We start from the raw sequence: 24,051 nt of genomic DNA, 5'->3' as shown, positions 1-24,051 counted from the left end.
CAGTCGGTGGTAGGCTTGAATAGTGGTTTATACCAAGTGAAATTTTCATTTATAACATTGCCTTATAAAATTGCCTCTTGTCTTATTCTTGGAGGAAAATATTTATGGTACAAGGTTCCCATAAATATCAAGGCCCACCACTGCTAGAACATGACGAGGTGGTATTTTTATTTGTAGTTAGGCAGAGATAAGGGATGAATGAAGAAAGGAAAGGTCAGGAATGTCCGATTAATTGAAAAAGAAGGGACCCTTTTCAATTTCTACCCCGTCGGAATTAAATCAAAATGTGTGCCCAGCTTTCTTGCTCTGTCAGAGAGTCAAATAGAAATACGAGCGCGTTGTCACATTTTTTATCCTTATTGTGTGGGAACTGTTTGCTGGGCTAAACGTTCTGCGTAACTTATTAATAGGTCCTTGGAGGATGTAAGTCTTTCTGTGAGAAACTCAACCAACTCAGTAAACCAACATACGATTTTTACACATATATGTACAGGGGCAGTAGAATTACTGGGATTTTTCAAATGACTGAAAATCAGCACAAAATACAATTTTCTTTAATGTTTTTTGCAGATACTTTATGGCACATTTCATAAACTTTATAAAATAAAACAAGAAATTTGTTATTGATCAATTTTCTACTGGTACATTTCTCCAGCCAATTTCGATAAGAAGCTTTTCATCTTCAGGGATAAACCTGTATAAATTTATCCCTGAAGACGACAAGGTTCTTATCGAAACCGGTTAGAGCATAGTATCAAAAAAAGTGATTAAAACAAAGAGCTTGTTTTATTTTATAAAGTGTAACATATAACAATATATTGTTAACTCCATTTTCTTCTGTACGTGTCATGTCAGGTCTTTCTGACTGGTTATAATCTCTGTAAATACCCAGAATTTTATATTATTTAAATACGATGAAAAAAATGTAACTGTCCTCTTATATTATCAAGAAATGTCAGTAAAAATAGGAATGCATAAAAAAATTAAACCATTAAATAATGTTTCTTGAATGTTTTCCGCAGATACTTTGTGGCACATTTTATAAACTTTATAAAATTAAATAACTTTGTTTTCACCACTTTTTTATTAATACAATTTAACCTGCCGGTTTTGACATGAACTTTGTCATCATCGGGTTTTATTTTAATTCTAAAATATTTAAAAATATTAAAATACTCTCAACAAAAACTTCTTTACACTCAAAAATTATAAATGTTATTTTTATAAAAATAACATTAAGGATTTTTACGGAGTGTGTGGAAGTTTTTAATGTGAGTATTTGAATGTTTTATAATTAAAATAAACCCTGATGGTGACAAGGTTCTTGTCGAAACTAGTAGGTTAAATTATATAAAAAAAAAATGGTGAAAACAAAGTTATTTAATTTTATAAAGTACATAAAATAATGCCTCCTATATTGCATTATTTAAAAGATTATCGATATTAGGAAAATTATTGAATAAGGTCCTATTATTGTTTTAAATAAGTTAATAAAATGTTGAACGAACTTATGCGTTTTTCTCTAATAAGGCAAAAATATATTCAAGATAATACTAATACTAAAATATTAAATAAATTCTGCCTTGTCTATTTCACACCGCTTACATAATAATGTTGTTTCAGATACCATTAGAGAGGAAACCTGCATGCAGTTTGCCTACGGCAAGCAATTTAGACCATTAGATAGGGTGCATTAGGTACACAATTGTGTGCACTTTACTTCCTGCCACGATAGGGATGAAACAGCCCCATTAATCTTGGGTTCGAATGATTTATTCAAAACCTGTTTTGATTCGAAACTAGAATGATTTCGGTTTTTCCTGAAAATTTTTATATTTTTATGTAGGTTTTATTTTAAACACAATTCTCTGTTTAATATAACATATTTTGCAAGATATTTTTTTCTTAAACGGTTAACTAAAGTCCTTTAGTGAGACATGTTATATGAAAAATGTATCCTTAAATAAAAGAATGCATTTTTTGTTGTAAGTTAATGTAGAAAATCGTCTTCATAAATGATTCGACCAAAGATTGTTTACTTTCAAATCTCAACGGCTGGATTAAGTGATCACTCTACACACTTGTAACATTCATCATTCTATTCATGATTGTCAACGATACTACTAAAAAAATTGAAAAAATTAAATAAAAATTTAAAAATTCATTTTGTCAGAAATATTATATAAAATCATGGTTTTCAACTCCTGCCTTGTTGTAAATATATAACATAGAATTTTTTTCAGCCTAACGCCAGTCTGATGATGTCGGTAACGACGAAACCCGGTTGCTGGTTAAATAAAATTAATATGGAAAAATTGCATAATTGTTAATTTATTCTATTATTTTTTAGAATACAAAAAATATAAAGATTTTCATATAGGGGGATTTCAATCCTCTTGTTAGATCCAGCTAGGTTGAGTTGTGATATTTGCCAAGTTAATGTAATATTTTAAATGGTTTGACATTATCACAAAGTGACTTCCGAATCGATTTATTAAATTAAAAATGTGATATTCGAAATTCACTACAAAAAGCTTTATTCATATTTTACAAAAAGCACACCCCTGAATGTTTATCATTTGAGGTAATACATTTATGACTACAATAGCATAGAAATTCTTACTTTTTGACAGAGTTGAATGCTAAAACTTGAAACCGCATGCAAATATTTTTACCAGTTCAGTCGTTCGCAGTTCGTTGGCTGCCTTTACTGGGGTTATGCCTTTTATTTTCTGTGTCGGGTGGAACGCTCGTTAATTTCGAACAAGTCTGAAAGATTTTATTTTCTCTGTAACTAGCAAACTTTCGGTTCCATATAATATAACGTCTCTAAATTGTAACAAATTTGGAACTTGAAAATGTTACGTTGGTTCATTTGAGATAAGAAAATTAAAAATAATTGATGTTTTTTTGTTGCAGAAACATTGTGTTATATTTTATAAAATTTTACAAAATAAAACTAAAACATTGTTTTTAACAACTTTTATTTTTGATACTTTTTTTCAAGCGTTTTTGACAACATCTTGATTATCTTCACGGGTGGATATGTATTTGATTTTAATCTTGTTTTACTTTGCAGTAAAAAGATGGTAATATGTTTTTTGAATTAATGGTTTTTTTTTTTCGTTTGTTTCAGAATGAATCCTTACACACCGCCCTAATGTCCCTAAAATCAAAAGAATGCCAAGAAAACTTCTCGTCAGAAAAATACAGATGTTTGTAAGTATGCCGTTTATTTTCATATAATTTTCAATAATTGTACATGTACATATATATATATATATATATATATATATATATATATATATATATATATATATATATATATATATATATATATATATATATATATATATATATATATATATATATATATATATATATATATATATATATATATATATATATATATATATATATATATATATATATATATATATATATATATATATATATATATATATATAAATATATATATATATATATATATATATATATATATATATATATATATATATATATATATATATATATATATATATATATATATAAATATATATATATATATATATATATATATATATATATATATATATATATATATATATATATATATATAAATATATATATATATATATATATATATATATATATATATATATATATATATATATATATATATATATATATATATATATATATATATTATACATAATACCTGTTTTAAAAGTAGTTTAAAATAAAGATTAGGTTCATTACTATAAGTATAGAAAACCTTATAATAAATGCCGTTATAAATAAAAAAATATCTTGAAGAATGTCACTTTAAGTAAAAAAAAGTTCTAAGAAAGATATCGCCACATTTAGTCAAAAATGGAAAATTGATGAAAATACTTATAATTTTTGACTTCAATATAAAAAATAGCAAGTTTTTGGATATATTCCCACTTACACTTGTAAACGTAGCGCGATCTGCCATTAAATTCCGATTCGGCCATCATATTGGGAACCAATTTACGACATTGCTATTTACTGTCGTCCATTTTCGCTTGAATTGCGTCTGGAATTGACAAAAACCTTCAGAGATATGACGTAATTTCGCGAGCGGACGACATTTGCGCCGACATTTCGGTAATCCCCGTGTGTCTCGCTGACCGATGATGTTGTGAACGGTGACACGTGTCATCTGGGACCCGGAACATAATCCTTCTTGCGGAAGCGGAGGAAGCACTCGGATTTGAGCTAACAAGGTGTTTGACGGGTGACAGACTCCGATACAGAGGCGTTCTGTAAAGAAAGGCGTTTACGACTTTACGAGAGTAAAACGAGATGCTTTTAAAAATAAAAATAAGGTGTTTCATATACTTTAAGCACAGGAAAAGATTAAAACTGTTCACACATATATATATATATATATATATATATATATATATATATATATATATATATATATATATATATATATATATTTATATATATAAATATATATATATATATATATATATATATATATATATATATATATATATATATATATATATATAAACATATGTATATATATATATATATATATATATATATATATATATATATATATATATATATATATATATATATATATATATATATATATATATATATATATATGAGCCATCTATGGTTGGTTTAAGAATGTCTCAATTTAGGAGAGATCCCAAAAACTGGATTATTTTACATATTTAAAATCACTCCACCTTCACAAAATATTTATCCATCAAATTCAAATTATATCTGTTTGATACAGTGCTCCACACACCACTGAGTGCCAGGTATGGTTGAACAGTAGTAGTATGTAAGAATGGTTTAGCCTATAGCTGTATTTCATTCTGACTTGTAATGTATTGAAAATTTTCCTTGACATGAATTTTTTTGTGTATTCCTTAAAAATAAAATATGGTACGGAGTAGTGAAATATTAGTGTATTAAAATAAAAACGTATATATTTTTTGCGTATCATTAAATCTGTAGCCTTAGAATCACAAAAAAGTGATATAAAAATTCTGTTTATAGCTTAAAAAAAAGCTCACAAAAAATACGAAAAGATGGTTTTTTTCAAACGATCAGGAGTTAGTTGATTGCTAATTGCGTAGGCTGAGAAACCGTTGGAAAAGTAAAAAACCGTCATAATGAAAACGATGTTTCTGAAAATAAGTCTCACACATAATTATACGATTTTTTCGGGTCTTAGTAAAGACATCAAGGATCTCACTTTGTCACCAAAACGACACATATAAATTGAGTTTTCTTATTTCTTTTACCCACATTTGGTACAGATATTTCGGGTAGGGGGATGCTTTGCGACGTTAGGCTGAAAAAGTGGTGAAAAAAATTACCGCAATATTAAACCCTAGAACGGAGGGAAATGCGAAATCACGAGGTACTCCTTACATGGGCGCCTTCCAGTTGCGAACAATACATTCTGAATAGAGGTAATCACTTAGAACCGACACGAAACCTACATTATGTTTGAATCCATAATATAACCGGCGTATACGAGTATATCAATGTACACAAAAACCTTGGTACATATGTGTAAACTATATTTATTCATTACATTATTTTTGACATCTCAACTTGAAGAGGAACATGGAATTTTATAAAATAAAACAACTTTGTTTTAACCACTTTTTATTGGTACACTTTTTCCAACCGGTTTCTACAAAAACCTTGTCATCCTTGTCATTGGTTTATGAACTAATTCTAAAACATTGAAATACTCATAGTTAGGTTATAGTTAATTACAATTACCCTTCTCTTACGATACCAAAAACTTCTACGCACTCCATACACCATATGAAAATGTGTTTTAAAAAATAACGAGAAAAAACTCCCAAATTTTGCATTTATTAAAAAGGTTTTTAGTGTACTTACCAGTAAAAAGTGGTTAAAAGAAAGTTGTTTTATTTTATAAAGTTTGTAAAATGTACTACAAGTATCTGCGAAAAACATTCAAGAAAAGAATATTGAAATCTGGGTTTTAAAGGAATAATTACCGGCATAGGCTGGTTTGAAAGATCACTTTACTCACGTGTTACATTCCACCAATTCTACCCATGATTGACAACCATATAACTCAAATTCTTGAAACTTTCATATGTAAAGTCCAAATTCGAAACGAAATGCTTGAATTCCTAGAATTTTACCAGCCAATGCGGTCGTAAGCGTGTTGATTGTGATTTTTACCTTTCTTGGAGGTACTTTCTTATGCTATGTTATAGTGATTCTTACATTTATATGTAAGGTTTGTTTTAGCATATATAAAGTTGATTGACTACCATAAGTTATAATTATTTGAATATTTTTTCTGTGGGAACCCGTCTCGTAATTTTAAGTATTATTTTGATTATTGACATTCGGATAACAATAACACTAGTTTCGAGAATTACACATGATCTCGAAAATAGTCATTTTTATATTAATAAACTTTTAAGTGGTTACAGTTTTTGAGTACTTTTTTACTATTTTCTTTTTAATATATTTTTTTCTTACACTCATTTGATTTGTATGTCTAATATGAAAACAATCACAATATTTACATGAAAACAGCATATATTGCTTGTGATAAAAGCTATATCATGTATACTATAAAGTAGAAAAACATAGTAAAGGATTTTTTACCATTAATATATAAAACTATATAAAACAGTTTGCATTTATACCTGTTTATAAGAACCTCGATAATTCTCGAAACTAGTCGTGTAACAAGTGGAAACTAGTTGTGTCGGGTTGTGGTCCCGTGGTTAGTGTCGTGGACTCTTAAGTCAGAGTTTCTCGGCTCGAACCCCTCTAACGCAATAAATAATTACCTATTTCTAACAATGAGCCACTTAGGCTCACAGAAATAGTATGAAATAAAATGTTTGTGTAAATAATAAAAACACAAATATTTCTGTTTAAAAAATATTAATAAATTGTTAATATAGTAAGTGTTTTTTTATTTATTTAAACGCAATATCAATAAATATGAATTCGAAAAAAATATTCAAATAATGATTTTGAAACTTGTCTTGTACAAAACTATTTCAAGTCGAAAAAAAAATCACTAATATTTTGCTTCAATTATGAAATCATTATTTTTTCATTTGTCTGGAGTTAACGTATGAAATTTTTATTTTTCAGAGACAAGCTTCCAAATGACGTCAGTTCGTGTAGCAACTACGCATATTTAGAGGATATCTACGACACGGTACTGGCAAATGAATGTAAGTATCAAACCAGCGATGGCAAACCTTTTCAATTCTAAAGGCAACATTAATTTAATTGATTTTTAATTTCAGTTTCAATTGAAAAAATACGAGTTTTTCTTAAAATCTACTGTGACACACGTGTTTCGACGAATTCTGCATCATTTGACAGTGTTTGAAAATAATGCAGAATGCATCGAAAGATACCACGCCATTGCCCGGCAGTTAAATAGATTTTTAAACTATTGTTTCGCAACTTATTTAATTTCTTTCTTCTAACCCTTATCCGCACCCAATAGTGGATAGGGCACTGCACCATATTGACAAGGTGTTATCTTGATCAATACTTACATGAAGGCAAGGTGTTACTCACTCCTACGCTTGTGTATTGAAAGCATTGTTAACTTTGTGATATTGTGATATAAAATTCTCCTTCGTTTATCGTTCACTTTGTGTAAAACCACTTAAATAAACAATAATTCATTTGATTAATTTTTCATATTTCTCTATTTAAATTTTATTTTTGTGTTAATATCAGACCGTAACAATATCATTTTATTGACCTGATGATCGAATGATTATTCCGAAACCGGTAGTCACAAATTAGTGTTTATTAAAGTGGTATTACACAACGTGAACGATGAATGAAAAGGAGAGTGTTTAATATTTGATTGTAAAATCATTGATATTTATTTTCACCCCCCCTTGGGAATCGAACCCAGGATCTCCAGCACGGTAGATAAATATGCTAACCATTACACAATGGAGGCGGGCAAAATTTTTATTTCAGTCTTGTAAATTTTCGAGAATTTTCTAAAAAATTGAAACATTTTCTCAATATAAAACGTATCCAGAATCGATATTTTATGGCAATTAACAACAGTCATTAGACCCTCATCAAACACACAGTAGAATTATTGACATTTAACACATCATCCAAACATATTATTGTTTTATTTATTATCACATTCGCACTCATCAATCATGTCTTCCATAATTTATATCTATACTAAATAAAATACAATGATTGATTCATTCATATCTCATTATTTAATAATGAATGATAAAAGGATGATGATTGATAAAAATAAATAAATATTGATAAAACTTCTACAATCTCGTATTTTCTTAAAAGATTTATTCACACGTCATATTAAAAGTCGATTTCATAAAAGTAATTTGAAATATTTTTTAACATTAAAAAAAACTGACGCATGATTTAAGACTCCACGGATGATATTGTGGCCGTACTGGCGAAAAACATTACCCAGAAAATGTGCAATTTTGACTTCAAGACGCATATTATGAAGTTTTCAACGTTCTTTAAATTGGCATACACTAAATAGATCGAAATGTCATTTAAATGTGGTTTTGAAGGTAAATTAAACTTTGAGTTTAATAGCGGCTATTTTATTCAGGCTAAAATATTTAAATAACAGAGATTATTAAAACATGAATTTCAGAGTTAACGTTTTTTTTCCAGAATCTTTAGATGAGTCATTTACGTATTAATATTATAGATGTCGCAACTTGAGATTTTATTACACAACAATATTTTCTATTTTAAATATATGAAAGAAGATGGAGGTCGTCGGTCTTGGGATTCTATACGTAGAGACTCGTGTTATCAAGCGATCATCGGTAAATGATACACGTATGTAATTTGAAAAAACAAAAGCATAAAAAATGCAAAAAATATATTGTCTTTCCAAACTTATTTATTCTTATTTTCCAAACTATTTATTCGAAATAATAAAAAAATCATCAAACCTTAATTCATGTTGGCCTTCGGGTCGATCAAAATCACGGTACGTCTCAAAACCGGTAGATATAAAAATCTCGGTGAATCGGTGGTCATGTACTAATATTACTAACATTAAAAAAAAAAAAGTTAAAATGACTAACCACAATGTAAATGCTTTGAATATTCATAATATTGAGAATAATAAAAAAACAGTCATCCGACTCCAACAAATTTAGTTTGCAGATATCTGAATCAGGAAATCTATTTCCGTTTCCGCTCGAATCGATAAACTCCGACAATTTATAGCGCAGGTGTGGCGCTGACCGATGTGAAAAACTAAATTACATTTTAATATGCAAACGTTTAAAGTTGAACCACCCCAACTGTGAACCAAATTGGCTTTCACATTTGAGAGGTACAAAAATAAAGAACGAATTGGAAAAGTAGATTCAACTAGATAACACCGCGTGGGAGATTCAACTTATACGGACCGTAAAATGTGCTATTAAAACTTTTTTCCATATCTTGTCTAGAAAGTTTAACCGTCCTGAAGCAATTACGAATAAACTTTATTATTTCACACTTCTAGTTTTTTATTCTCAAAGGACTCGCTCGTAATAGCGGTGTGCAAGTGACACAAGCCAGTACGATTTTGAAGTATGCAACCATACTATCAACATAATAAATTAAGATTTTAGTCAACCAATAATAAGTAATTTTGGTATACCTCAGGGAATGGTTTTAGGACTTCATAATTTTCATAATTTATGTCAACGACATTTATAATCAAACCATCAGCGGTAAAATAATATCATATGTAGAGACACTTCTAAATTAATAAATGGACCAAACTGCAAAGTCATCAATGGAAATAGGGATATGATAATGTTAAAATCACACTAACTACTCACGTTAAACATGTTGTATTGAAAAAACTTAAAATACCGCCAATATATTGCATCCAATTGCTAGCTATTGCTGCTGTTCTTCTTCTTCTTTACCTTTCTATAGATCTTGGAGATCTGTCTGCGCTGCCGCTTGTTGCTCTTAGGATATCGACTTCCAGCTATCTCTTCCCTTTTCCTTGTCCTTCGGGGTTTCCTTGAAGAGCAATACATGGAAGTCTGTCTTCTGATATTCTATTTAGATGCTCATTCAAGTATCTATTGTCATCCCTACCTCATGATATCTTCCATCTTACATGTGCTCCAGATATCAGTGTTTCTTACTACTACTACTACTACCATCACGCCGTTTCCCCGCAGGGGTAGGCAGAGAGGATGGAACGCCACACTCTTCTGTCCTGACATACACTCCTCGCCTCCTTCACATCCATACATCTAGTCATACATGCCCTCCGATTACGCAGACTTTTGACACGCGACTTTTGATTACGCAGACTTTTCAAAGATCGAAAAGTTCTTATCTCAGAGGTTCAAAGTCGAGATTTTGTTCTAGAAGCACTGTTATTATTTTTTTGTAAAAACTACTTGTAAATATCTTCTTTTTTATATAAAGTGATGACGGATATTTAATTATCAGGATTTCATGATATCCAAAAAAAAGGAAAAATTGAAAGAGTGGACAAATAAATACAGATCAAAGTATTCTACTCGAGTCTATAATCCAAAAGAATCCTTTTATATTTACGAAAATTTCATAAAATATTTTTGCGTATATTCGATGAATATTTCCTACCTAAATGTCAACGTATTATATATCAAAATAATATTTTTCACAGAATTCATTTCGGTTTATTCAGGATGAACGACTTTCTATCAATATTATAATGAGATTTTTTTCGATTTCATTCGATGCATTCATTTTTTCCTACCATAGCGTAAATCGGCACATCAAAATTGAACTGAAAATAAACGTAAAGGATACCTGTTGGGCTTTGCAAACTAACCGCAAAATTATGTACATTACGATTAATCGAGAAAAATATAATGAATACCGGTTCACTAGTTATTAAGAAGGTGTAAAAAGTTAAAAAATATTTATAAATCAAGATTTTAATAGATATCTCAACAAGGATAAAGAAGTTGATTGAGATAAGGCGACAAAATTTCGGGCATTTTCAGGGCAAACAACCTGTCACTAACTGGTTTAGGGGATATTTTTTCTGCTTAGATTTTTACTGATATTTTTTTTAAGTTCTGTACTGACATTTTTGTAAAGAACTGCAATTTATATAATAAGATAACAACCATTTAGTTTTTTTTCACATGAATTTTATTTTCGACTTCATCGAACCATTTTAATGATGTCGGTAACGACGCAACTCGTTTACTAGTAAAATAAAATAAATGTAAAAAAAAACTATACAAATGATTTTTTATGAATGTTTGTTTAAGCGTTATCCTATCATTTTGAGATTGAAGAGGGGTGTTCAAGTTGATTTGTTATTCTGGATTGTTAAAAATTGAGATTTTTTAAAATGAATATTAAATAAGGATAAAATGTTTGCATAAAATATCTCGAGTCTATTCAAATATAAAGATTTTCTACGTACTTAAGTTATCTTTCGAGTACCCATAATATTCTTAAAAAAATAATTTCGGAGAAAAAAATAGTTGAATTAAATATTAATGAAATGAATTGCGCAGATTTACGAATTTAATTAATATAAAATTGTTCCTCGAATGATTTTTATTTTTTTTCCTCTCATATTTTTTTGCACCCTGCTTACAATATGCAAGGTCATGTTACGGGTATGGGTTTCTTGCACTTTAGCTTTAGTACTTTCGAGTATGCATTATTTGGAAGAGAAAAAAAGGAGGTTAGAGCAGCGTTCAGCCTCATCACTCCACTGCATTTAGCTCCGTAAGTACATATTATCCGGCTCCGACGTTTATCCTCCTTCATTGTAGTTTTTCATCTCCACAACTATACTTTCCAGGTAGTCCTAGTACAACTTGGTGACGACTCTGCTTCTAAGCATCTCCTACGGGTTCAAGGAGTCGATGTTGTGAGCATCACACTCCATTTGGAGAATCCACCTGTTTCGCTCAAACGTTGGGCAAGATCTCAGTACGTGTTCGAATGATATTATTAATTGTTTTTATTTTTGAACAGCTATGGATGCACCACAGTTTTTGGAGATGCTGGGATACGAACTCGTAGCGCGATGTTGCTCTGGGAGGTTGGAAAGAGCTCTTAGATGTCTGGGGGGAGATTTGCAAGATTTTTTAGCCACTTTAGACAGTGTCCATGATGTCCTCTATAATCAAGTGAGTGCCGATTTATTATATTAAAAGAATCAATGTTCATTCGTTTTAATGTAAATACGTCTTCATTAACGCATATAAACGGTAGTAAGCCCTGTAAATACTCCACGTTCGTTTGCATCTTTGTTGAAAAGTCACCGTTATATTGTACATTGAACCCCCCTGTAACGTTGAGATAGGTTCAGCGTTTTTAATTTATAACATTTTTTAATGTTTTGATTAAAAAAAAATGATATGTCATCAAAGACGAAGAAGAATATGAAAGTCTGAGCATTTACGGGGCTGACGACCGTAATAGGCTGAGCCTATGACAGCCTATGACGGTCGTCAGACCCATAAATGCCCAGACTTCCATATTCTTCTTCATCTTTGATGTGATGTCAAAAAATAATCTAAAAATAATTCCTGTACTTGGAGATAATCCAGATTTTGTCAAGTATTTGGACACACTCCAAATGTTTTAAATAAATAAAATGTTTCCTTCGATTAACTTGATCATAATTTATTATAATTAGAAAATATTTACTTACTGTCTCGTGTGAACATCTCTGTGTCAGAGCAGCGATGACCTGTTTAGTCATCAATGTAACTTCCGCTGAACGCACATATCTAGGTCAAGGCACACGGACCTACTATGTTTTACAGTGGACCACCGTTATAGGAAAAAAAACTGCCTCAAACCTTAAAGGGGACGGCCATATTTTTCTTATAATTTTTATAATGTAAAGTAATGTAATAATAATGCACAGTGATTTCTTATAATGTACAGTAAACCCCCCTATAACGTACACTCGTATAAGATATTCTTAAAATTTCATTTTTCTTTCAGGACGATCCATCACAGAATCCAGGACAAGAGTACGAAGCTGCTTTTGTATGCAGTCCAACAGGACATGGTCAGCTGGAGTTACATTTCACCACCGAGAGAGAACCAGTCGCCTACCTCCTTGTAGGGAGCCTTAAAGCAATAGCGCAGATATACTACAACACCACCGCAGTCATTGAGTTCCATAGATACAGTAACGACCCAAGGCATTTTAGGTAAGAAAAAAATCTTGAACTAACTCTGAAAGCTTCAGAGTTAATTTAAGCTTTTTTCCTAGGTCTCATATTCTTGATCATACCTAATTTTACCCGGTGTTTCTCTGCTATTATTTGCAAATTTAATTGCGTGATAATTTTTATTAAATGATTTATATTCATCTCATTAAAAAAAACGTTACTTTGATTCGCCATCATTTATCAGCAAATCACTTTCCTTGCACACATTAAACACTATTATCACTGGCGCCTGCAGGTCTTCTCTGTTATCGACAAGAAGCGCTGCATTGTCAGCAAATAAAAGACAACAGACTTTCAAATTGCTCTTTCAGCTACAATATTTAAACCATCCATTTCTTTCTAACTACTTTATTTTTTAGTATTGGCAAGCACTAAAAATTATCAAAAATTTCTTACACGCATTATACACATTTGTCACCAGCGCCTACAGGTCTTCTCTGCTGTCGATAAAAGCACTGCATTTTCAGTATACAAAAGGCAACAAACATTAAAATTGATTATTTTCGTTATAATATTTAATCTTTTCAGTTTTTTTTTGTCTTCTCTACAATTAAAATAAAAAATAAATGGAGACCTAACTTTCCATATTATTTGGTTAATTCATCGTATAGTCTACATGACGAGAGAAGGTGTATATTACTTTTTTTAACACGTATAACTGAAAGGTTATTATTTGCTTTAACTGATTTCAATGTACTATTTAAAATATTAGACTATTTCAAGTACCGTAAAACGGGGCTACTTGAACTTTGATGTGTTACTTGAGCCCAGAACAAATTAAATCTGTATTTGGTCTACAATAATGAACGTATCAACATGATTAATTGTTTCCCTGACAGGTGACACTTAACGTCACGATGCTTCGATTGATACCACGATCTGAATATTTTTTTGTACTGGACTCAAGTCACATCAAAGTTCAAGTAGCCCCGTTCTACGGTACTTAATTTTTTCACGTCATTTTCATAATATTTGGTTAATTCATCGTACAGTCTACATGACAAGATATGGTGTTGATTACCTTATAACAGGCATAACTAAGTTTTTTTACTTTTGTTTTAACTAATTTTAGTTTAAAATTTATAATATATAATGCCAATAGTCCAATTATATTTATAATATAATTGGACTATTGGCAAGCATTTACAAAATAATTAAAATAATAAAACAAAAATACCCATTTCCATTATTTTTGCTAAATTGATCGTATGCTCTACATGACGAAATATAGTAATGATGACTTTTGCAACAGGTACGAAATTACCGCCATTCCACACGCCGCCCCCGCCACATCTAAGGGTCGCCCCCCTCCGTCCGTGGTCACCACGGAGTCCGACCAATCTGACGACGAAGCGGATGACGACCCGTTTGGTCCAGGTACCAAGGATCCTGGAGAACTGTCGACGGAGGCAGCTGACCTGAAGATGGGCGTGGGGAGCTTCTGCAAAGCGTTTCCTTGGCACTTTGTGATCGATAGGAAAATGGAGATCGTCCAACTTGGTAAGCGACACAAAATATTTTTAAAAGCTTTATAACTGATCGTCTGCTCAGCTCAATCGAGTACAACGCCAATACAATTCAATATACATATGTATAAATAAAAATCTAACAGATAAGTAAACATATATTTAAAAAAAAAATTTAATCAGTTATACTCAACAGTAGCACACGTAATTGTTCACGGTAGATAGCGTATTTCTTAACGGCTGTCACTTAGCATTTTCAAAACTGTCGATTGTAGATTTCATAGATTTATTGTTATGTTTTCATTGTTATGTATTTATATAAATAATTTATTTAGAAAAAGGGTTTTCTATTTTATTTCTTTTATTTAAACTGTTAGGTCAATACTAACTTGTTATTCCTTTAATTAATTATTCATTGGATTTTAGTGTAATATAAATAATGTTTTATTTGTTGGATGTCCATAATTAAGTAAGTGTCAATCATTGCTAAGCTTACCCTTCCGTTATTTATATTTTCAAGAAATAAAGTAATTTAAATGTTACGAACCACCAGTAATTAAAAATATTAAGATAAGTTCTTTAAGGTGATGAATGGCGCGAATGTATAACGAGAGAATGAATAAGAAAGTATTTAACAAATGTAAACGGGAGAAGAAAATGAAGACGGCCAAGAAAGTTTTAGCAAGATCAGATCAATCAGAACTTAAAATCCGATCAAAAATCTACGAAACCGAAGATCATGCATGACTGGGTGTGAAATGTATGGGTGTGAAAGAAGCTAGGAGTTTATGTCGGAGCAAATGAGTATGGCATTCCATCCTCACTGCCTAGAAACGGGGATGATTTGATGTTATTCTATAATACCAAACGATGTATTGGATATCTTTTTTAAAGTATCACGAAGAAAACTATGCCAATTTATCGATGTATCACTGTAAAATTTCAGTTTTCTTTTTATACCCTGAAAGTGGAACAAAGTTTGAAATAAAAATATTCTGAATCGGACGAAAAAAGAAAAAAAAACGAAATAAACTCTTTTAAGGAGGGGACATTCGAATACTGCGGACATGTTATGAAGACGATAAATATAAAATCATTCAAGTAATGCTGTCCGGGAAGATTGAAACGAAAACCAAAAATATCGGGAAAGAAATGGTTTAAATCAACCCCCTCTCTTTTTTACTACCGGAGGCCACAAAATGAAATTATGAAAGGAAAAAAATCGATTTTTGCATCCAAAAAAATTGTTAGTCGGTATTGAAAATATCAAGAAAAAAATACGAAATAGTTTTTTTACAACTTTGTTGTATCGATTTGAGTCTTAGTCTAATATTTTATACCCAGAAGATGCAAAATATCACAAATTTATTCGGCAGTCACTTTGTGGTAGAAATCTATCCATTTTTAAACCAAGTTTAAATTAGTAAATACCACTATTTCTTAACATTTATCATGATAAGTGTTTCGATACATTTCGCATCATTTTCAAACACCGTATAACATGGTATTTAAAAGATGATGTGGAATGTGCGTACGATACAATATGAATGAGATATACGTGGGTGAATCAAATATGAGCAGGATTTATTTATATTTATAATAAACAATTAAAATACGAGGCTTACATTGTTTTCAATAAAGTCTTTTCTCAACATTCTGATGTTTTCTATTATTATTTTTTTTTGTATAAAATGATACAAAAATGCAAGCGCAGAAAGCTCTCCGTAATACCAGCATATGTAATAATAGAAAATTATGAAAGTTTAACCCTCCCTTCCCGGTGTTGCGTACCTAATACACATTGCTTCTAGTAACCATAATATCTCTAAAAATATAATAAATACAAGGCTAAGACTTAAGGTATTCCTCCATAACATATTTACGCATTGATGTAAAAAATAAAATTAAAAATAATCAGAATTTATTGGGTACATAGGAGGTATTTTGTGAATATCGGAAACAAATTCACTTATAAACAGCGCGTGGAGAGTGTACGGGAACCGCGACACTATATTCGCATCTTACTCTCGCACACTTACACTGCGCAAGCGTGAAGAGCTCAAAGCTCAATGTTCTCTGGCTAGCTAGCGAGCTAGTAGCAGTAGCTCTTGAGCTTTCGACAAGAGCGGATCTACGCTTGTTTCGTAAGCGTTGCCAGATGGTTTTTTAATGTTTTTGGCAAATAAATCTAAATAATTATAATTTTTAATTTATTTATAATTAATTAAGGGGATTAGCTATGAATGTCCGTATTTTTCCGATTTGAAATTCCTCATTTTTTGTTGCGTAGTGAGTATCCAACACCGGGACGCGCGTTTTATTTTAGTACCCGAAGGGAAAGATAATACTGAAATTTCTTGGAGAAACTGCATATTATGTAATAAAATAACAACTGAATAGTTTTTTTTTACTGTATGGAAAATTAAAATAAAATCACATTTACATTGTAGGTATTTCATCTGCCAAAACCGGATGACCTTTAAAACTGATAAATGTCGACTAGCACTTTAAATTTTAGCATAAAAAACAAAAATGATAAACAGTGGTTTACTCCGTCACGTTTTTTCTGTAGGCGGTGGGCTTTAATGTGAATTTCCTCGCGCGGAAGCCCATTAATTCGGCAATTGCGAGACTGTCGTACATTCTTAAATGAGAAACAGTTACCCACTTCAATGCCTTCTATATAATTTATAAAAGTGCCGGAGGATAAATCTCGCAACTCCGTGCGTTGCCTTCGCAACTTTGTCGACCCGTGTAATGACATTGCCTTAATGACAATTTGAAGATTTAAGTATTAACTGATTTAATCTGAATTGGTTCGTTGGTAATGAAATCAATATATCGAAGTCATACAGGAGAAAGTGACCAAGTGCATTTTTTACAAAAACGTGATCATTGACTATTTGATATCTTACTAGCTTAATATTGCCCTGAAAAAATCCCAAAGGACTTTAAACTTGGGAGTATAATATATTGACTCGGTAAAAATGACTAACTGCATTGATGTTTATTTTCTTGCCAAGCAAAAGTGACTTAAATGGCCCTCCTGAATATTTTACGTTTTGTTAGTTGGCCACTTTCTCCTGTACGACTACGATATTACTGAGCATAAGTAAAGAAAAAGAGTAATTTCATATCAATAACTATATCTTTAAAAGTGATGATAAGTGCATTAGTTAGTGCATTTGGTTACCATGGATGACGTCCTTGATTTGATTCTCAGGGGTCATCATTAAAATTAATTTATTTTTATTTCATCATGTATATGAAAATAAATTATAAATTATAATAATGTATTCATTCTCACTGAGTTTTCACGTACATACGTTATTTATTTATAAAATTATATGAAAGAAAATTGATTAAAACGTGCAAGCAAATACGTCATGGCCGAATGATGCGATGTATATCAGATCTACCCACATTCATTATCCATTTATGAATAGCTTTTTTTTATTTTTTACATTCTATTTTTAAAGACTTCATGGATAATGGAAGTAGATTGTACAACTTTTTTGCATAAAAGTTATTTTGACCAAAAGATGTATGTGTTTTGTTTGATGTGTTTTTCAATGTGAGAGTATGCGACATGTGATATAATTGTCTTTTAGAAAAACATTGTTTTTCCGAGTCCATATAGACCCCATCAAACGTAGAATATTTATATTTTTTTGGTTATTTTAAGGCATCAAACGCGTCGAACAACGACCATTTTTTTTGGCTTGTTTTTTTAAAAAGTGTTATTATTACTTTAGAGATCGCGTTAGGTATGCTCCGCTCCAAAAAATACAAATATTTTATCAAATAATCGGATCCGTGCTAGTTCATAAGAAACTCCCAGGAGAGGTGGTATCCATACATAACAAAAATAGTGAAGGACATTGGTACCATAAATTAAGCTAGGACACAAAATACCGAACCCCCTTTGTTACTGCTAACGGTACTGGAACACTTGTGATGAGGAAGACGGAAACACGCAAATGAAGACAATTGTTTATTTATAAAAAAAATACAAAGTTACAAGATCAAAGGGACATAAATATATCGAAAATTAAAACACTTATGAAGGCGAGAAGAACAAAACGACACCAATAGAAACAAAGCGAGCGCGACGTATACACGTTTGAATATTATTTAATCTGAGCACAAAAATATTGGTCCTCCACCCATTATATTCGAATTTAAATGCATTGCATGTGATGGGGACAGTATTGTAAACATTTAAAGCTTAATGAACTGCATCTCTTTGTTCTTCTCAAATTTTTATACATTAATTTAATAATGATAATAATAACACAACGAAAATAAATCAATTTGGAAGAAACACTCTTCTTGTGGAACGGAAGGTCTGTTGACGACAGTCAACAGTCCGTCTTCTCCTGTGGAGTTTAACGTGATTTTCGCCCAACAATGAGCAAATGTATTTATATTATCCACTGACACTTCGTGATGGAATTGCATTTTTATGTCTGCACCAGTCTGATGCACCAGTCTGATGATGTCGGTAACGACGAAACCCGGTCGCTGGTCAAATAAAAAAAGTGGAAAAGCTAAAAATATTGGTTTTAATCTAATAATAAATTAAATGAGCAAATGCTTAGACATTCCTGATTCGCCCACACTGTAAATCCTTTCTGTTCCCGACACAGATTAAAATAAAACATGTTTTAAGATAGAAGAAACAAAAATTAATACATAAACCCCGTACATAATAAGCATAGTAAATAATTAATGCAATTCCAATCTAATAATAAATATAAAAAAGGATATAAAATAAAACATATTATAGATTCTTTGAGGTTGGCAGTCCTAGATTCTACGGCTTGTATAGTAATTGATGAACATAATAGACCTGATAAAACTACCGTCAAGAGAATGTTACTTTCATGGAGTAACGATAGAGCTTATACACGTTAAAAAAATACATTCATCGTGGACTTTTATGAGGACGTGGTGACATTTTAAAAATTAAATTGTCTCTTTTATACATTAAAATGATAAATTTTAGGGGAGGTTATCCCAGATTAGGGAAGTAAATTTTGTTTAAGTAGCCACGCTTTGAAAATACAAAGAACAATATTAGACACTATTTTAAAGATAAATGAAATTTTATAGCGCTACTCCTACAACGTGAAGATAAAAGAAAAATAAATTTGTCACTTACATTTTTTCTTGGCAATTTTTTCACATAAAATATCGTTAAAATGATACACGAACTATTCATTAATTGTATTTTAAATATAATTTAAATTTTTATGAGATTACTTTTTTGAGTAAATTAATATCAACATGTCTTGTTTCGATATTTATCTGTATTGTCACACGTTTAAAGTTAGAAGTTCTCAAATCTAATCCTATTTACACTAATAAACTCGAAAAAGGTCTTTTTATTTTTTTTTATTTTTTCAAATCATTTTGTCATTCCACTTAGTAAATGACAAGTGATTTTTTTAGTAAATAAAGTGATTTCATTTATTTTAATATGTTAGGGATTACACGATACAGGGACATAAATTCAAGGAAAAATAAAAATGTTATATTAAAAAAAACGCTATGTACGAAAAAATCTACACTACGTCGATTTAAAAAAAAAGGAAAAATGAAATTAAAAGAAATAATAATTAAAGAATACCTTTTCTTCAAAATGAAAAAACAACACTTTCTGCCCTGTAGCAGGTAAATATTAAGTTAAAAATATGCCTCTTTTACTGGGATATAGCACATTTTCTGGGCATTCCGAAAACATGCACAAGTGAAAATTGACGAATTTTGATTTATGACGTTCTTGAAAGGAGTGAGCGATCTATGTTGAGATGCCAAGAGTATTAACTGTTTGAAGATTAATAGCAAAATATTTTATTATTAGTTTATTTTTTAAAGTCTTTGTAAATACATACATATTTAACGAGTAAAGTTTATCAATCTCAATAAATTTAGTTTGTTCAGCATAATTTCATCAGCGTGGGCGGTATACATTCGTAAACATTCTTTAGCCAACTTTCTAAAGTTTTCAAGTAATATTTTTTGGATAACATGAAAAACTTTTATATTGCCTTGTTTACACATTGTTTTAGTACACATCAAATATGTTTATTTTAAAAATGTTGTAATATTAAAATATTTATTTTGTTATTTTGCCTCTAGAATCAGATCACAAACTTATAATTACATGAAGAAGTCTAAAAACAGTTAAAGTTTTATTTATTATCAGACCATGGGTTCTCCAACGGATTACATTTCAACATATATATATATATATATATATATATATATTTATAAATATATATATATATATATATATATATATATATATATATATATATATATATATATATATATATATATATATATATATATATATATATATATATATATATATATATATATATATAATATATATGACGACACATGAGTCACAATGGGAATATTTTCAAAAGTAGACTCGAAGTTAAATTTAGTTGGTTATTTATTATGGGTAAGTCTGTATTGATTGCTTTTAATATACAAAATATGTACAATATTTTGAGTGTGTTCAAAAACTTGTTCAAAAATCTGTATTATCTCCAATTACAGGAGTTATTTTAATATTATTTTTTGTCAAAAAATAATATGAAAATAACTCCTGTAATTGGAGATACTCCAAATTTTGTGAACAAGTATTTGGACACACTCGAAATACTGTAAATAAATTATCTGGTCAAATTATGAGCTTAAATAATAAAAATGAAAATGGTATTTTCTGGCGTTTCTCATGTGTGTGACTGAAATCCAGGATTTGGACCTCACATCCTAATATAAGAGTTTCTGCTTAGTTAAAAGCTTCTTAACATCTCACCAATAGATGTCTCTAGTGAAATTCTAGTGATTCAAGAACAAGGGTTCTAAATTGGTTCATAAATATAGAACTTCCAAGAATTTGAGTAGTGTGGTTGTCAATAATGGGTAGAATGTTACACGTGTGTAAAGTTATCACTTAAACCAACCTATGACGGTCGTCAGCCCCGTAAATGCCCAGACTTCCATATTCTTCTTCATCTTTGATGAGATGTCGAAAAATAATATAAAATATGTATTCATATGCTTTATAACCCTCAACTATAAACTGTATAATACCACATAATGAGTTTTATTTCATTACACAAGACTAGTTTCAAAACAACAGCTGTTTTCATGTATAAAAATGTAGAACTGTATCATCCTCATTGTAAATTATCGACTGTAAATTGCATAATTTTTTTAATAAACAACTGGTTAAATTTCAAGTCTGTAAAATTTAAATGTTATTTGACTTCTCTTTTTAAAATTCTCCTTAATTCTGAATGAATCTCACAAATTTTCAACTGGAGAAAACAAAATATATTATGACACTCTCCTTATCATTCATCGTCCATTTTGTGTAATATCACTTAAAAACACTACACACTTAATGACTAAACGATGAGTGATTAATATAGTGTTATATTCCCACGCCAATAAACCAACTTAAAAAAAATATATAACAGACCATTTAATGCGTAGTTGGGTAGATACAGCTAGGATTATTTACAAAAAATAATTCAAAGAGCACATTTTCACGGTCAAAAAAAATAATTGAATGTATCTGAAAAATACTGTTTTCGTTTTGATAAAATATCGCATTTTCACAAAATTATTTACTGAAATGATGTTAATTATTAAAAAAATGATATTCTTGAATTAAATTTGATTCAAAGAGGATTACGAAACTCAAAAATAATGAGGAATTGAATATTTTACCTTAACGACGTATGAAAAATGCTTCAAAAACAGTTTTATCCCTTTAAAAAAATAATTAAAAGCAGATGAAAAGAATATTTTGAAAGGATGATAAATTAAACGACATGAATATTTCAAAGCATACGTGAAGAAAAATATTTTAAATGTTTTCTTATTTTAGAATATTAAATTATTGTACAATTCTGGTTTAAAATGGTCAACAAAAAAATTAAAAGAAAGGTGTTTAGAGATGCTTTTAGGATGTAAATCAAATAAGTGATGAAAGAATACTATTTACCCGCACCCAATGGTGCATAGAGCAATGCATCGTATAGAAGCAGTGTTATCTTGGTCGTTAAATATACGAAGAAAATGTGATCAGTCTTGCGCTTCAGGTACAGGTATATTAAATAAACATGAGACTGACAATCACCCGGGACCTCCAGCATGGTGGCCTAGCACGCTTACCACTACACTATAGAGGCGGACAGGTGATTTTGGAATTCTAAAGGTAGAAAGTAAAACTAGTAAAAATGGTAAAACAAATTTATGAGGCGAATGTGGTTCGTAATCAAAGCAGAGAAAGATTGGAAACTTGGCATGATCAAGTATTTCAAATACTTAGGCATGGTCAGGTTAAGAGTTGGAATAATCGTCAGGGATCTATGAAAGGATGCATGACTGTGGAAAGGGCGAAGATTGTTTGTAATGACAGATTGGAACTGCGTTCTATTCTCTCTGCCTACCCCTGCGATAAAACGGCGTGATGATAAGTTAGTTAGTTAGTCAAAATTGTAAATTTTTATTCAAATTATTTGCCCCTTTTTTGCAACATGAATGTTTCTATTTTTTTGTAAAAAGGAGTAAGATTTGTGTTTTTATTATTTACACAAATATTTCAATTTCATACTACTTCTGTGAGCCTAAGCGGCTAATTATTAGAAATACGTGTCAAATTGTAGAAGAGTGGGTTCGAACCAAGAAACTCTGACTTAAGTGTCTGTGACACAAACCACGGGACCACCCGACCTCTTTTCCAAATGGCTACAGCATGCAACGGAAGTTATCTTTACCCAAGGAAAAGATATATCACGACAGTAGCCGTGATATCGCAGATATATAAATTGATATCTCAAGTAACGAACAGAATTTTCTCGACAATTTGGACTCGAAACTTTAAGACTGCGATCAACTATTTCTGGAAACGTCCCAACAACAATTTCGACCGGCAAAGTTTGAGACACCGCCACCGTGACAATAATAACGCAAGCAGAGACAGTATTCGTTTCTCGTTACGAGGCGAGCTTTTAGGGAACTTTGTTTTATGAACTTTTGACCAATTCAACTCGCACACAATTTCTAAATCAGGTTATGGACGTTTTTAACGCCTCAAATTGAGTTCCGCTTCGCGTCTTTGTTAACAAAGCTTAAAAAAAACTTTTATTTCGACATTACTGCGAGAGTAAAGTTCGCCAATTAATTTCAGATTTAATGCCTTTCGATTTCGAGGACAAATACCGTAAACTCTTGAGAATATTTAAGTTTTGTATTGGCATTCCTTGGTGGAACTGCATTTTATAGACTAAAATAAC

The 24,051-nt window shown here is 30.4% G+C and overlaps 1 protein-coding gene across 1 annotated transcript in view; it reads left to right on the top strand.

Annotated features, from left to right (window-relative positions):
- Positions 1-3,136: 3,136 nt before the first annotated feature.
- LOC148299936 (head-specific guanylate cyclase-like) overlaps positions 3,137-24,051 on the top strand; it is a gene marked incomplete at its 5' end in the record, with an annotated part of 51,058 nt that continues 30,143 nt past the window's right edge. Inside the window, 5 exons of the mRNA XM_088275479.1 lie at positions 3,137-3,219; positions 7,159-7,241; positions 12,046-12,200; positions 13,027-13,238; positions 14,512-14,759. Of these exons, the coding sequence (XP_088131605.1) occupies positions 3,137-3,219; positions 7,159-7,241; positions 12,046-12,200; positions 13,027-13,238; positions 14,512-14,759 (781 nt within the window). The remainder of the gene's footprint in view (positions 3,220-7,158; positions 7,242-12,045; positions 12,201-13,026; positions 13,239-14,511; positions 14,760-24,051) is intronic.

The sequence above is a fragment of the Brachycentrus maculatus genome, unplaced genomic scaffold, assembly GCF_059751285.1.
Source record: "Brachycentrus maculatus isolate JH-2025_06_01 unplaced genomic scaffold, ASM5975128v1 h1tg000880l, whole genome shotgun sequence".
NCBI classification, from domain to species: Eukaryota; Metazoa; Arthropoda; class Insecta; order Trichoptera; family Brachycentridae; genus Brachycentrus; species Brachycentrus maculatus.
Note: the sequence above shows the minus strand (reverse complement) of the source record. Positions and strands in the feature narration are given on the sequence as shown.